This window comes from Papilio xuthus, unplaced genomic scaffold (assembly GCF_000836235.2).
Source record: "Papilio xuthus unplaced genomic scaffold, Pxut_1.1 DF826949.1, whole genome shotgun sequence".
NCBI classification, from domain to species: Eukaryota; Metazoa; Arthropoda; class Insecta; order Lepidoptera; family Papilionidae; genus Papilio; species Papilio xuthus.
Genome location: NW_013531700.1, coordinates 5,088,014 through 5,102,640, shown reverse-complemented (window position 1 = coordinate 5,102,640; position 14,627 = coordinate 5,088,014). Strand labels below are relative to the sequence as shown.

At 32.9% G+C, this 14,627-nt stretch overlaps 2 protein-coding genes across 3 annotated transcripts; one reads left to right on the top strand and one right to left on the bottom strand.

The window, feature by feature from the left end:
• Window positions 1-147: 147 nt before the first annotated feature.
• AP-1mu (adaptor protein complex 1, mu subunit) lies at window positions 148-1,824 on the bottom strand. Its single transcript, NM_001312465.1, is given in 2 exon segments — window positions 148-1,608; window positions 1,759-1,824. A coding segment is annotated over 1 exon segment (1,269 nt). The 5' UTR covers window positions 1,602-1,608; window positions 1,759-1,824; the 3' UTR covers window positions 148-332.
• A 328-nt stretch (window positions 1,825-2,152) lies between these two features.
• Cyp40 (Cyclophilin 40) lies at window positions 2,153-10,595 on the top strand. Of its 2 annotated transcripts, none has more exons than XM_013316254.1 (8): window positions 2,153-2,421; window positions 2,857-2,994; window positions 3,439-3,545; window positions 5,627-5,815; window positions 6,424-6,546; window positions 8,486-8,612; window positions 9,105-9,208; window positions 9,662-10,595. In XM_013316254.1, exons 1-8 carry the CDS (start codon window positions 2,343-2,345, stop codon window positions 9,914-9,916), a joined length of 1,122 nt encoding a protein of 373 aa, XP_013171708.1. In that variant the 5' UTR covers window positions 2,153-2,342; the 3' UTR covers window positions 9,917-10,595. The 2 variants fall into 2 exon arrangements, with proteins under 2 accessions (XP_013171708.1, XP_013171707.1); XM_013316253.1 differs by having other exon boundaries at window positions 8,447-8,612.
• Window positions 10,596-14,627: the final 4,032 nt, after the last annotated feature.

Below are 14,627 nucleotides of genomic sequence, written 5' to 3'. Positions count from 1 at the left end.
TATCTGTAAAAGTATCCGTTTTCCACAATTTTAAAACATTTTTTACAGGTATACAGAGATACCTGATCAGCGCAACATATTCCTTAACCCTTCCTGATATTTGTTTTTTGTGATATTACATTTAGTAGTAAAGGAAATACAAATATCGTGAAAAATATTTATTAAAGGGAATAAACACAACTAGTTAATTATAACATGGTCAATTAATTATAAGGCTAATACTTTCAAATAATAAAAACAATTAAAAATGCTGATCTGCAATTCACTACAGTGGTACTTAAATATAGATAAGATATAAATAGAAGGAATGTAATGTTGGTTAATTAATTATTTTAATTGGTTCGCAATTGATAGTCACCATTTTGTGTGATATATCTGACCCAAGGCAATGCCTGGTAGCCACTCTTCTCAATAATCTTCAGATATCTAACTTGTATTCCTGATGTAGTGAAATATGGAATTTCAAATTTCACTTGTATTGGTGGCTTTCCATCAACTTCCTCACATTCCACAGATGGCAAACCAAAGTGAGCACGCATCAAATACTCTTTCCCTCCAGGGAATGACTTAATTGACCATGTTATAGCATTTTGTTCCGGTGTGTATTTTACACTGCCAATAGTTGTCTTGAATTTAGGTGAATCAGCATCAGCGGGGACGGGAATAATTATTTCAACATTATTTGCAGTTGAACGTCTTTTGAATTGAGATTTAGCTTTGATCATATACTCAACTCTTGAATGCGCATGACGTTCGATTACAGATTCTATCCAAATCAATGGTTTCACATGAGTGTTCAATCTATATGACATCAGCTCAAACTCACCATCAGGTGGAATAAAAGAAATGGTTCTATCATTTTCAAATCTAGACAATCTCACGCACTGATGGAACTTTACGTCTTCCAACTCTACGGACTTGGACTTTCCTCTACCAGTGCTTTCAAATAGAACCTTATCATTTAATCCGAGACGCAATTCTGGCATACCAGATAAATATACTCGCATTTTAATAGCTCCAACTATTTCACTACGTAAAACATTGCCATTCGAGTTTGCTAATAAGTTAACAGATTCAATAACATCTAAAAAGACTTCATTTTTCCGATACTTGATGCCTTCAGATCTCCATGAGACTGCATTTGTCACTGCCATTGGAATTCTTGGTTGCATTTCCAATTTATGGCCTTCCTGTGTAATGTATTCTTGCAAGATTTTGCTGTCAGTTGTCTGAGGATATCCGAAATCTATAAGTTCATCTAGCAATTCATAAATTACAACAAAGTTATCACGAATACTCTCTTCTTCAAGTTCTTTGAAATACTCTGTCATGACTTCCACAATTTTATACAGAAAAACAAACACTAGAGCAATATTAGCATTTTTTCTTGTAGTTGATACAATATAGAGGTTGTTTGTTTTAATATAAGCGAAGGTGCACTCGCTAGTCTGTAACAACGGGCTCAGCATTCCTTCTTCTTCTTTCTCCATCAATAAGGGCATAAATTTGTCTATGACACCCATGTCTACATCGCCACGATAATTGCGTGATATAAGGACTTTGCCTTTCACGTCCAATATGTATATTGCTGACGACGACATTTTCAAGCTGAAAAACAATGATTTACAGTACAGATACGGTTATATGTAAAAAAGTAAGAATTGAAAACCTGTTTTGCAATCGACTATCCTGGTAAGAGAGATTTTCATGTCATTGTGGATGAAGCAAGAAATGTTGTAAAATTAATAAAACGTATACCCGAGTGGCTGAAGTTGTTGAAAATTAACAATTTGTTGCTTAATTTAATAAAACTTCATCGCGTCTATTGATAACCGTGATGACGCAATGAGACGTATTTCCATTGAATGACAAGTGACATTTCATTGACAATAGTAAAAGTAGATTCGTTTTTACAGAATTTATCAATGACGTCAGTTTTTGCTATATAGTAAATCTACCATACTCTTTTAATTAACCTTGAATTCATTTAATATTCCCATTGTATGTCTATAAGTACATAGTAGCTAAAATTTAGCTTCTAAAATTGTGTTTTCTTCATTGAAAAAGCGAATGAAGTCTCAGAGTATATTAATCAAATGTCACACGTCTTGTTCCTGTGTCTTCTTAAAAAAATAAAACAGTCTATGATTGGGGTAGGTCGAGGAATTTGGATCCCGTCCTTGCCTCTTCGTGTTTATTTTATTTTTCTTAGTGTTTTTCTACATTTTCTTTCTCAAATAATGATATCATCTATTCAAATCACGTATTTATTGTTTCTTTGTTGGTTTTTATAAGTTAACAGGAGTTATAGCTATAAATGTATTTCATGATTTGCCAAAAAAATGATATCGGGGTCTCAGCGGAAAAGGCAACAAAGAAATCCTTTAGTGTTCTTAGATATAGTGACTGATGGCGAGCCAGGTTTGTGTAGTTTTTAAGAGATTCAGTAACAAAACAACTAAAACTGTTTCTTAATCTAATATGTATCTACGCGATATGCACTTTATAACTGCATCTGCATTGCTATGATTTATTTATGATTATTCCGAGTGACTGACTTCAAATTCAGTTCAGTGGGCCGAGGTCATTTAACATTGTGCAGATGAATTATTCATTATATGTTAGTTTATGGTATATGTGCATATAACAAAAGTTATCTGGACATTTTATTCAAAACATCAGAGTGGTATACCCAATATTTATACACATGTTTGTATTTGCATTTAACTAATCTACAAGACTCTTGTTCATGAGCCAAGAACATTGTTTTATACTTAATAGTATCAAAAACAAAACTACATTTTTGTTATCTACATCATAGATGTTTTCAGACGAATAATTAATCTCTGTTTTCAGCTGGACGAATAGTAATAGAGCTAAGAGCTGATATAGTGCCTAGAACAGCTGAGAACTTTAGAGCATTATGTACCGGAGAGAAAGGAATAGGTACCAATGGAAAGCCATTGCATTACAAAGGAGTTCGCTTCCATAAAGGTATCTAATAAGATTCTTATCAGATTTTCTTGATAAAGAAGAGAGACATTTGCTAAATATTAAGTGTGCTAAATATTAAGATACAGCAACAATATAAAGATTAAATTAATAATACTAATAAAAATATTGTTTGTATTTGAAGAATATGAAAAGTACCTTTAAAAGTCACATCTTATTTTCAGTTTAAATGTAATAGTTACAATTGATAAGTAAAGTATAATGCCCAGTTTGCATTATTCCAGTCCAGTGATCATATCTAGCATTGGGTTCATACTGGATATATTTACTGTTAACACTGGAATTCTCTGTGTAAATTTGAATGCTAGACTTAAATCATGTAAACTGGGCATAAGTGGAAAAGTTGATTAAAATCAAAGAGTTATAATGTTAAGAATTAATTATGAGGTTTAACTTAAAGTTAAAATCTTATATTTGTATTTTCAGCGGTGTCTCAGTTCATGGTGCAAGGCGGAGATATTATCAATGGAGATGGTACAGGAGGGGAGAGTATATATGGACCAACATTTGAAGATGAAAATTTTAATCTCAGGGTTCGTATTTCTTTTATATTTAAACAATTTTAATTCCTAAAATAAAACTTTATAGTAGTACAGTCATGTCACTTTGTTGTGTTCAACATAGACATTTTCTTGTACCATGCAATGAGACAAACTCTGCCCCTTACAAAATAAACAATAAGGTTGAGTTATTCAAATGATACATTATAGGAAAAAGCAATTGCATAGTTTACCACTGACCGACTCATTCATAAACATTTAAAAGCTGTATCTTATTAGTTATTGTTTCCGAGTCTCAATGCTTACGAAACGTTTAAACCAATGTCGCTTTTTAGGTGTAATACCGCCAACTTCCCCGATAGTACATATAAATGTTATATATTTTTGCACTAAATACATATTTAACAGATATAAAATATGCAATAGCGACGTTAGAGTTGTCGAGATAGGTCTGCCCAGGGCACCGGGCATAAGAAACACCGCAGGCGCCAGAGATTAAAGGACCGCCTGCGTTGCTCCCTAAGATACCCTATTTTTGTAAGATTTCCCCTAACAATAAAAAGTATCTTCGTAAAAATCTCGCCCAGGGCGCCAGAAATGCTAAAACTGGCCTTGAACTGACGAGAATGGTTTGTTTTTAACTTTGTTTCAAAGTTAGCAAGTCACATTGTAAAGAACTGCTGCGTGAGGGCGCTTTCTATCAAGGTCATTGAGGATTTTGCCTTCGTCGTAATAAGTCTCGTGTTACTGAATTTTTTATTGATGAAGTTTTATAAATACGCGTTAAAAATAAACCATTTCTTAACTTTTTTAAGTCTGGTTATACTTTAAAGTACTTATTGAGTTTTTAATTCTTTCAATATTTGTAAGAAGTGAGTAAATCGGATTAATATTATAAATGCGAATGTTTAGATGGATGGATGGATGTTAGTTTGAAGGTATCTCCGGAACGGCTCAACGGATTTTGATGAAATTTGGCACACCTGTAGAACATAGTCTGGAAGAACACATAGGCTACTGATTAAGTTTTTTTTAATTCCGCGCGGACGGAGTCGCGGGCTACAGCTAGTTCTGATATAGAGGCTGATTGAGATGTATGGATGACTGATGATGTTCAAGAATATACTTTAAAGTTTATATGGTAATACTATGACATCGCATTAGTAATCGATACAGTTATATTTTAATACTGTAAGGCTTTTCGTACACAAGGGAACTAAGTACTCGCGTCGCGAATATCTCGTAGCGCGCGTTCCATACAACGTTGAGTCGTCGATATGAGTCGTCTATTCAGTACAGGCATACCAACTACACGTCTAATACTAATTTAAAAATGTCTACCGAATTTGCTCCGCTATCTTGAAATTATAGCCACTTCAACGGTTTTGACAAACATGTAGCCAGACTGGCGTTGACGATAAAAGAACGCGTGCCTTTAAATGAAACTATATGATTTTGAAACTATATGATTAGAGATTGGAATAGTGATTCACATTATATATATAATGTGAATCACTATTCCAATCTCTAATATTAATTATATACGAATCAGGACGTAAACATGTTAATAAATATTAAATATGTAATTCACAAGGTAAACATTATGCGTTTGTTTAATTATTTAATTATTGTTTATATAAACATATATACTAAGAGTAATAGTTTACTGTTAGTTTACATCAAAGTTACATTGTAACGTTCAATGGAAGAAAACATTTGCTAAAATAATTTTATTTCAAGGTCTGCTTACCTTGAACACCAATAGTATTGGAAATGCATGTCATGATGACTTTACATTCACATTTTGATAGCCAAATGATGAGACAAAGAAAAAAATAAAAAAACAGAGTATGTAATTACGAAATTATTTATTTACATTGAGTAGGATGTATAGGAAAGGGGTAATCTGGGCATCCTCTATATTGTTTTTGCATGGTAGGTAAAATATGCAACCTTCTAAGTTGTCTATGGTAGACCACTGGTTGGAACCAGTCTATGGCCAGTTATCACTTCTTTATTATAGCGGGATTTGATAGCCTTTTGCTCTCTACTTTGAAGAAAAAAAAACTATAATTAAACGTACTAGATCTTAGTTCATCACAATTCTATTTCAGCACGATCCTGGTGTGGTGAGTATGGCCAACAAAAATCGACCACATACAAATGGTTCCCAGTTCTGTCTCACGAATGTGCCGTGTCCTCAACTCGATGGCAGAAATGTGGCTTTCGGACATATACACTCCGGTCTGGGGATATTGGCTGATATACAGTCGTATGCTGATGATGATGGACGTCTTAGTATTGTGAGTTATTTCCTATATTTAGTCTTTTCGTTCACAGTGATTGGAAAATATGTGTCTGTTTGTTTGTAATTTTGTGTGATTTAATCGCAAAAATGGCTAATTGATTTGGATGAGGTTATCACTAATTTGTTAGTTTCACTTAACTTATAGTTTTTGTTTCATAATGATCAGTGTCGGTGGCTCAGGGGTTAAAGCACTTGACTTGTAATCTGCAGGTCCTGGGTTCGTATCCCGCCATATACCAATGTTATTAATATTAACATATGTACATTTATCCGACGTTCTTATGGTGAAGGAAAACATCGTGACGCTGCACATATCTGAGAAAAATTTCAAAGATATGTGTGATGAAGTCAACCCAAACTAGGCTGTCAACCGACTATGGCCTAGTCACTAACTTAGGGCAGGCTACGAGCCCCTCAGCGAAGATGTATAGAGCTGACAATAATGAATGATCAGTGCCTAAATAAAAAAAGTTATGTCCTTTGAAATTCGGTTTATTATCAAATTTAAGTTGACCTCAGATGTCTGTGATTAACCTTATAACATAGGGTTCAGGTTAGATTGGATAATGAGAAAGTTTCAGGAGATTTTTCTAATTGTACTAGGAGTGCATAATAGCGGACTGCGGTGAGATATTGAATACACTGGATTGGGGCGTGTGTTGCAATGACGGCACAAGTGACAGACTACCAGAGTACCCGGAGGACTCCGCATGGAACACGCTGCCTGTAAGTATTCATGTACCAGGAGTTCATAATAGCCGAGTATTACAAAACAGATTTTCTTTAACTAAAATACCCTCTCAGATTTTTATCTCCTAGTAGTCGAAGTTAGATCATAACTTAATTTCTAATTTTTTTTTTATAAGAAATATATAAATTTTTGAGCGGTCAAAAGAATCATCATAATTATCCTATCTTACTTCTTAATGTAATTTATGGATGTTTGTTTCTCCGCAACCGCTCAACGGATAAAATTTGGCATAGACGTAAAACATACTTTGGAAGAACACATAGACTAGTAAGTTTTTTAAATTCCTTGCCAGTAGAGTCGCGGGCAACAGCTAGTTACATCATAAGACTAAATTAGCATTAACAGTGGTAGAGCCCGCTTTAACATGTTCGCACGAATTGGTCCGGTGAAATACCACGACCACACAGAAGACAGGCGTCAAGTGGAAGCAATTCCGCGTGCAGTCTGATGAGTGTGCGTCCCGGAGGCCTAATTTAGTCCTCTTTCCCTTCCCATCCTTTTCTTTATAAGGAAAGGATGGGAAGTGGAAGTGGACTTTACGGATGAGAGGATGCATGGAAAGGGAAGATATTTTCTTTCTGTGCATCCTCTCCACCGTCGATTAAAGGTAGGCAACGCATATGCAATTGCGTATGTCTATGGACAGCAGTCACTTCACTATTTCCGCTATTTCAGGTGGCCGCTCGCTCGTTTGCCGCCTTTTGGTATAAAAAAAGACCAATCTCTGTTTAAAATATTTTATTTTCTTTATAAATAAAAAAAAGTTCCGATTTAGTATTTGCGTATATTTTATCTGTATTTGTTTGAAATTAGCAATCAAAGCGGTGTAAACAATGTAGGAAATATGTTTACTATATATGTACGCGACATGTGCCCAGCTTGATCTGTAATTCTATTGTCTATTATGCTAATTATTAATTAATATACCAAGGTTGTTTATGGTTAACTAGCTGACGCCCACGATTCTATTCGCGCGAAATTAACAAAAAAAAAAACTTTATTAGTATATGTGTTCTTCCGGACTATGTTCTATATCTATGCCACTGAGAGACAAAGATCACGTTTACAAACATCCATCTATACATACAAACATTCGCATTTATAATATTAGTAAGATTATTGTTAATAATAACATTAAACGCTAAACTAGAGAGGTTAGGTATTTACAATTTTACTTATAAGGAATATGTCCATTTTTTATTTTTATACGCTTTTATCCTGGTATAGATTTCTAATATAAAATTTAAGATTCGAGGAAGTTATGTGTGATATTTTATTAGACTCCATTTTGTCTAAGAAATTATTTTAATGACATTTCATCTTGGAATATAGATAATAAAATTATAACGTCTATATGTCAAAAATAAAATATGTCGTGTACATAATGTATTTTCTTTAATTAAAACGAAAACAAGTTTTCTATGTCCGCGATCCCCGTGTGTTCCGGACGAGTGAGGTGTCATTCGATTTAACTTCTTCAACACTGTCATAGGAGGATTGAGATTAAAATTATATAAAAACGGCTAAAACACTCGCGTATGTTCGTCCGGTGTGTGAGGTGCCGCGTCCGCGAAATATTACCAGTTCCACTCACCCTGATGAAGTGCCCCCGATGGGCTCGAAACTAGACGGGTGCCGACACCGGATGAAAATACGTCAGTGTTTTAGCCATTTTTATATAAGTTCACTGTAATGTTTCAGGAAGTTTGATTATGATTAAGATTTAAATAGATATAAATATAAAAATGTTTTATTTATTATAATACTATTGCGTCTATGACAGATTTCGAAAAAGAAAGTGTGATTAGATTCCTATCTTCAATTGTTTCTTTTTTTTTCTTAAATAAAATACAGCTTTAAGTATAAATATATTAGGTAGAAGAGTTACTGTCATGTATAAGTGATGTGAAGCAGAGCGGCAACGCGTACTTCGGTCGCGGACGACACAAGGCTGCGGCGAGGAAGTACACAAAATGTCTGCGATATTTGTCTCATGCCGCGGAAATGTTGCAATCAGACCGCCTTCCTAACCCAGAACAAGGTCAGAATTGTGGTAACCAGTATAAAAACTTGTCAGGCCTTTAGCGTAACTGTAGTATGAGGCCGGCAACGGATCTGCGTTTTCTCTTGTATTGCTGATGTCCATGGGCGTTGTTGAACACCTTGGTGTTCCCGCTGCTTGATTGCCCCCTTCTCTTATAACAAAAAACTGTTTAAGCACTCGTTTCGATTATCATCTGTCCGGTGATTTCACCTATTTGTTTTCAACAGTGTTCTATATGTATGCCATATTTCATCGAGATCCATGCAGCCGTTATGGAGCCTTGTGAACATCCATCCATCCATCCAAACAATCGCATTTATAATATTATAGTAAGATATATAGGAATACTGTGAAATATAGAAATCAAGCATGAAGTGGAAGTATTTTTTAGAAGACCTTATTCTAATTATCTTGATTTTTCCACGGGATGCATAGGATAGGGAAGTTTTCGTTTTTTTTATTATTGAAACAATTTTTTAACATTTTCAGTGTTTGGCGTGATGGCGATGTTCTCATTGCAATGTAACTTGAACTTAGCCGCGTGCCACATCAAGTTGGCCGACTACAGCGCCTGCGTCAAATGCACCACTGAGGTAAGTGTAACTGACATTATGCTATTTTATATCCGAGTGAATCTCTGAACGGTCACTTCGCTATTACAACGATTTAAGGTGGCCGCTCGTTTGCCACTTTTTTTATATAAAAAAAAGATATTCTACAATTAAAACCTTAATCAAATGTAAGAAGGAAGTCCCGTCATCTCGAATGCATGGACTCATTTCTACGTGACTAACTTCCCCGCAACTTAGTCCGTGCGGAATTTAAAAAAAACTGGTTAAGTAGCTTATGTGTTCTCCCAGATTGTGTTTTACATGAATGTCAAATCTCATCGAAATCTATGCAACTGTTTTGGAGATACCTCCTAACCAACATCCATCCATCCATATAAACACGAGTTAGTTTACTGAAATAGTATAAATAGACCTCTCTAGGTATTTAAAATACTATTTATATGTTTTTTTCATACATAATAAAAATATATTTAGGTACTTAACGTTGAACCAAACAACGAGAAAGCGTTATACCGTCGAGCGCAAGCTAACTTCGCTCTAAGTAACTACGAAGCGGCCATAGCTGACCTGAAACACGCGAGCAATAGTTCACCAAATAATAAAGCTGTAAAAAAATTACTAGACGAAGTCAGGTCAAGTAACAATAGCTACAATGAAATACAAAAACAGAGGCTGTCAAAATTTTTTCGTGACCAAAAAGAGGGAAACGTCACGATCGAACATAACTGAATTGAAATTGCACGTCGTGATATACAAATTGTGATTAAGAATATAATTGAATTTCGGAATATTCCATTTAAATGTTAACGCGGAATATTAGATGTTAATGTGGAATAATTTAATTCCTATGAATTTTTGAGACTAGAATATAAGTTTAAAACATATTTTTATTTCTATTTTGGATGACGATATGTTTTATATAGAGATTTTGGCCTCAGAAATCTACTGTTAAGCGGCATATTAAAATATGTATAAAGACATGTTACGTTTACTAAATAAACGCATTGATGTTCATTTATATGTTAACTTGGAATATTCCCACTGATATTCCAATTTACAATTGGAATAAATGATATTCCAATTTACAATTGGAATAACTGATATTCCAATTTACAATTGGAATAACTGATATTCCAATTTACAATTGGAATATAAATATTGTTTTATACGTAGATATAAATAAGTTAATTTAAGTGACAATAGAATTCAGTAATATTTGGATATATTATCCGGACGGTTTATTATCCGGACGTACAACTAAATGGTTACATTTTTAGTACAACATAAATTATAGTATGACAAAAAATATTCCGCTATTATCCAAGCTTCTTTTAAGTTCAAATTATTGTATTTTGGCTTTTAATATTCGAATTAAAAACACACTAACTTTTTTGGTTGGTGGTAATGTTTTATTTTTGTTTGATTTTAGTGAATTGAATAATACAAGGAATGTACTGAGAAAATAACGTAATGTCAATTTTCTTGTTTGAACGCTAATGTGTAAGAATTGTTCAAAATCATGATGGTGCTCTTATAGCTAGGATATGAGGAAGGAAATTTTGACGTTAGAATTAAATTATTGACAATTTATGAAATTTTGTATTGGAAATTTTAATCTGAATTTAAAATATCGAAGCTCAAATTAAAAAGTAATTAGGCTTATATAAGCGGTAAATAAATTTACAATTTAAATTTTATTGAATTACATCACTGTCGCATCCTCAGTTAATACGAGTGAACGGCACAGCTTATATTGTGTGCTCTCTCGCACTTATAGGTCTTAAGGAAGGTCGTAGTGATGCGCTGTGCTGGTATCGATATATTAAAATCTTATTTTTACACAAATAAAAAGGTCAGTTTGGTTTTTGTCTAATGATCTCTTTTTTAATAATGCGTATTACGATAGTTTTTAAATCATGATTTTATTTCGTAATTTTTTTATGGTTTTTAGATTTGACCTATTTTTTTATACTATGCTGTTGCTATGAGTAGCTAAGTTGTTAATATTATTTTTAATTAGATTTACTAACGGCTAGTGATTACTAACATTTAGTTTTGTTTTTAATAAGGGTTTAAAAAGTCCTATTTGAATCTTATAATAAACTTATATATAGTACAGACCATTTTGACATTTATCGATGTTACAACGCACTTCACTAAAGAGAGCGGGACAGATATACACCAAGTCTAAAGTTAGACAGAGAAGTCTCTTACGTCAGTTGATTCAGTTTGCAGTATTAACTTTAGACAGTCAGAGAATTGTAAAATATCAAAGACAATAAACATAATAATTCCAAAGATTTAAATAATAATGAAGTGCAAATGACTAATTTACTTTTTTTTTCATAACCATTATTTCGACGAGTACTTTTAGTATAAGTGTGACATATCGCATGTAGGTAGATTATATATCTAATTAAATGTTAGGTTCTCTTTATCAACAAAACATATAAAAACTGGACAATTTTTTTTCTGACTTTTATTTTTTTTATTTTCGTCATACTACTAGTACTTGTACTAATTAAAAATGAAACGATGTAAATTGTTGTAATATTTTTGGCATGTTTTTATAATCTGGCAATATTTTTGACATTTTCATTTTTTTTTAAAATTATGTGACAGAAAATCTATACGTTGCTATTAAACGATACTGCCTTATGTGCCTTTATTTGTTTTAGAATGAAATTGCATTAAAATATTTTTAATTATTTCAAATTTTATAAACGAATTCAAAGTAAAAGTAAGAATCCATTCGGCAAAATGTTACTTATTTGCGATTTGTCAATTAAAATGTTGCCATTATACTTTTAATATTTCTCAGCTATATTGTTAAATGCAGTTTTTTTTATTGTACTATTTTTGTAAGTTGGCAATTCTAAGAAATATTCCATTATTACTAATTTTTATAACAATTAGATTTTTTTTTATGTTATGAAATAAAGTTCCATCATCAAAGTATGTCTCAACGTTTTAACTGTCGACATTTTTATGTATATAATTTTTTGTAACGTGTTTTGAAAATTTTATCTCAACTTGTCTCTCTGAATTAAAAATTGGTTTGAAACTAAAGATATTAGGAAGGATTTTTTTAAAATATTATACAAAAAGTTTTTAGCCACACGAAGTATGTTTTAAATATATTATTTGACAATGTGATTTTTTTATAATAGATAAATGATATTAAACATTTTTTTTAGAGATTTTTTTTGGTAAAAAAATACTTTTAAAAATAAAAAAAGGATTTTTATTCAATAACCTTAGTTTATTTCAGTTTATAATACGTTTGTGAAGTGTTCATCTTTGTCTGAGACGTGTTTTTGTATTTGTTTCGGCAGTGGAAACACATTAGTTGAATCGGTTTATACTGATTCCCGCGTTATATATAAAACGACAAGTTTATCTGAACCTATAGAGGGCGTTGCTATCTCGGTTACTTTTGTCTGAAAATATGTAAAATGTAAAAAATGAATTAATAGAAAACCATGAAAAGACAGTATCAGATCTATCGTTGGTTTTTGAGACCAAAATCTCTTCAAAAACATGTTATCCTTGTCTTTCATCTTTGACAAAAATGAGATAACAATACGGGTATTTTGGTCTCAGAAACTCACGACTAGTACATTTACCTCTATAAATAGACAGGCCGAACTGTAGAATTTTGTGCCTATTTGATTTCCGCCATTTTAACGCTGACTGTTGCGATTGGTAGTTTTAGTGAGAATTGGAAGTAATAATAGGAATTTTCTGGATATTCAAGGCACGTTTAAGTCGGAAAGAATCAAAAGCTATTCCAAGCAATGATCTATCCATTAGTAGATATCAGTTATCCTAGATCGTACATTTTTGTACGGACTGGAGGGCGCTAGTCAGCTGTTAAGTTTGACTTATGCCGGGTCAGTAAACTTTGTCGGTCTATACTATGAGTTTAATTCTATTCTTTGGTACACTAGTGTTAAGTGTAATATAGCTTTAATTAGTATTAAAGTACTGTACTGTTGTTCACAATCACGATATGAATTTTACCAATAACTAGGTTACTTTTGTACGGGAGTATACAATATGACATAATAAAATTCATTTTGCTGAAAATATTTCTGTTTTATTTATAAATACTAGCTGTCCAGACTCCATCCGCCCGGAATTAAAAAACATAATAGTATATGTGTTCTTTTAGAATATGTCCTATGTATGCCAAATTTCATAAAGATCCGTTCAGCCGTTCCGGAGACACCTTCGAACATCCATCCATCTAAACATTCACATTTATAATCATAATCAGCCTAAATTTATCCACTGCTGGACGTAGGCCTTCCCCATCGATTACCACAGTACCCGTTCCTGTGCCGCCCACATCCAGTGCATTCCCGCAACCTTGACCAGGTCAACGGTCCATCGAGCGTGCGGCCTACCTACGCTGCGTCAACCCGTCCGCGGCCGCCACTCTAGGACTTTTCGGCCCCATCGGCCGTCCGCTTATAATAGTAAGATTATATTATCTAACTTTCAAACAATGTGTTTTAAAACACATATGCTTGATTATTCACTGAAAAAAAAATGTTTTTGTGTTTCACTCACCTTAAAGGAAACTTAAAATATTGAATAAAACACATACATACTTTTAAAAGTAGTTTTATAAAACATAATAAATACAGGCTTTAACATAATGGACAACAAATAAGGTGGGTAGGCGACGTAATACGAATTCAGGACGGCAAGTATCTTTGTATCAGACGTTCACAACAATTCCACAAACAATTGCAGTCATATCGCCATCTCGCTCAATCACTTCAAAAAAAGCGAGACAACAATATGCTTCTAATAAACGCATGGAAACTAACGGTTACGTCATAATAATTAAAAAAAATGTCCCACAATTTATTATTTTATACTTTTGAAAGATAATTCGTATTGTTAATGTAATTTGAACACTTTTCCAATAACTTTAAGGTTCATTATCGCGGAATCGTCGCTTCAGTCTGCCTGGTTGAACACTTTAGTCAATATACAATACTTATAACATAATTTTATTTGTCAATTTTAAAACATTAAAAAAAACAATAGCTGTACAATTTTTAATCAAAAAGCAGCCAATTTAATAATTAAGCTAATTCCAAATCGTTTGCTGAAAATACAAAGCTTTGTGACAGATGTTGAAAACATTTTTTCAATATAACTGAGGATTTCCACTACCGAAAATGACAAGTAAAATATAGTATTGCCATCTCTCTCATTGAGTCTAAAAAGACAGAGATAGCAAACATTTTAGTACAGATATTTCGACTTATTCTCTTTTAATCGGTATTGAGTAAACACAAAACATTTTTTGTCTCATAATATTTTTCTTTTTGAATGTACATTTGCAAACATTTCTCGTAAAACTCAACTTCAGTAAAAACAAATAGAAAAAAATCTTTAATTCACCAAAAATATATGTATAAAA

Excerpts from the sequence above, each read along its gene's own strand:
- Cyp40 (XM_013316253.1), top strand. The coding sequence starts at position 2,343 with ATGATATCGGGGTCTCAGCGGAAAAGGCAACAAAGAAATCCTTTAGTG. Across the intron at positions 2,422-2,856 it reads AGTGACTGATGGCGAGCCAG|CTGGACGAATAGTAATAGAG; the intron begins GTTTGTGTAGTT and ends CTCTGTTTTCAG. Across the intron at positions 6,547-8,446 it reads CCGCATGGAACACGCTGCCT|GTAGAAGAGTTACTGTCATG; the intron begins GTAAGTATTCAT and ends TAAATATATTAG.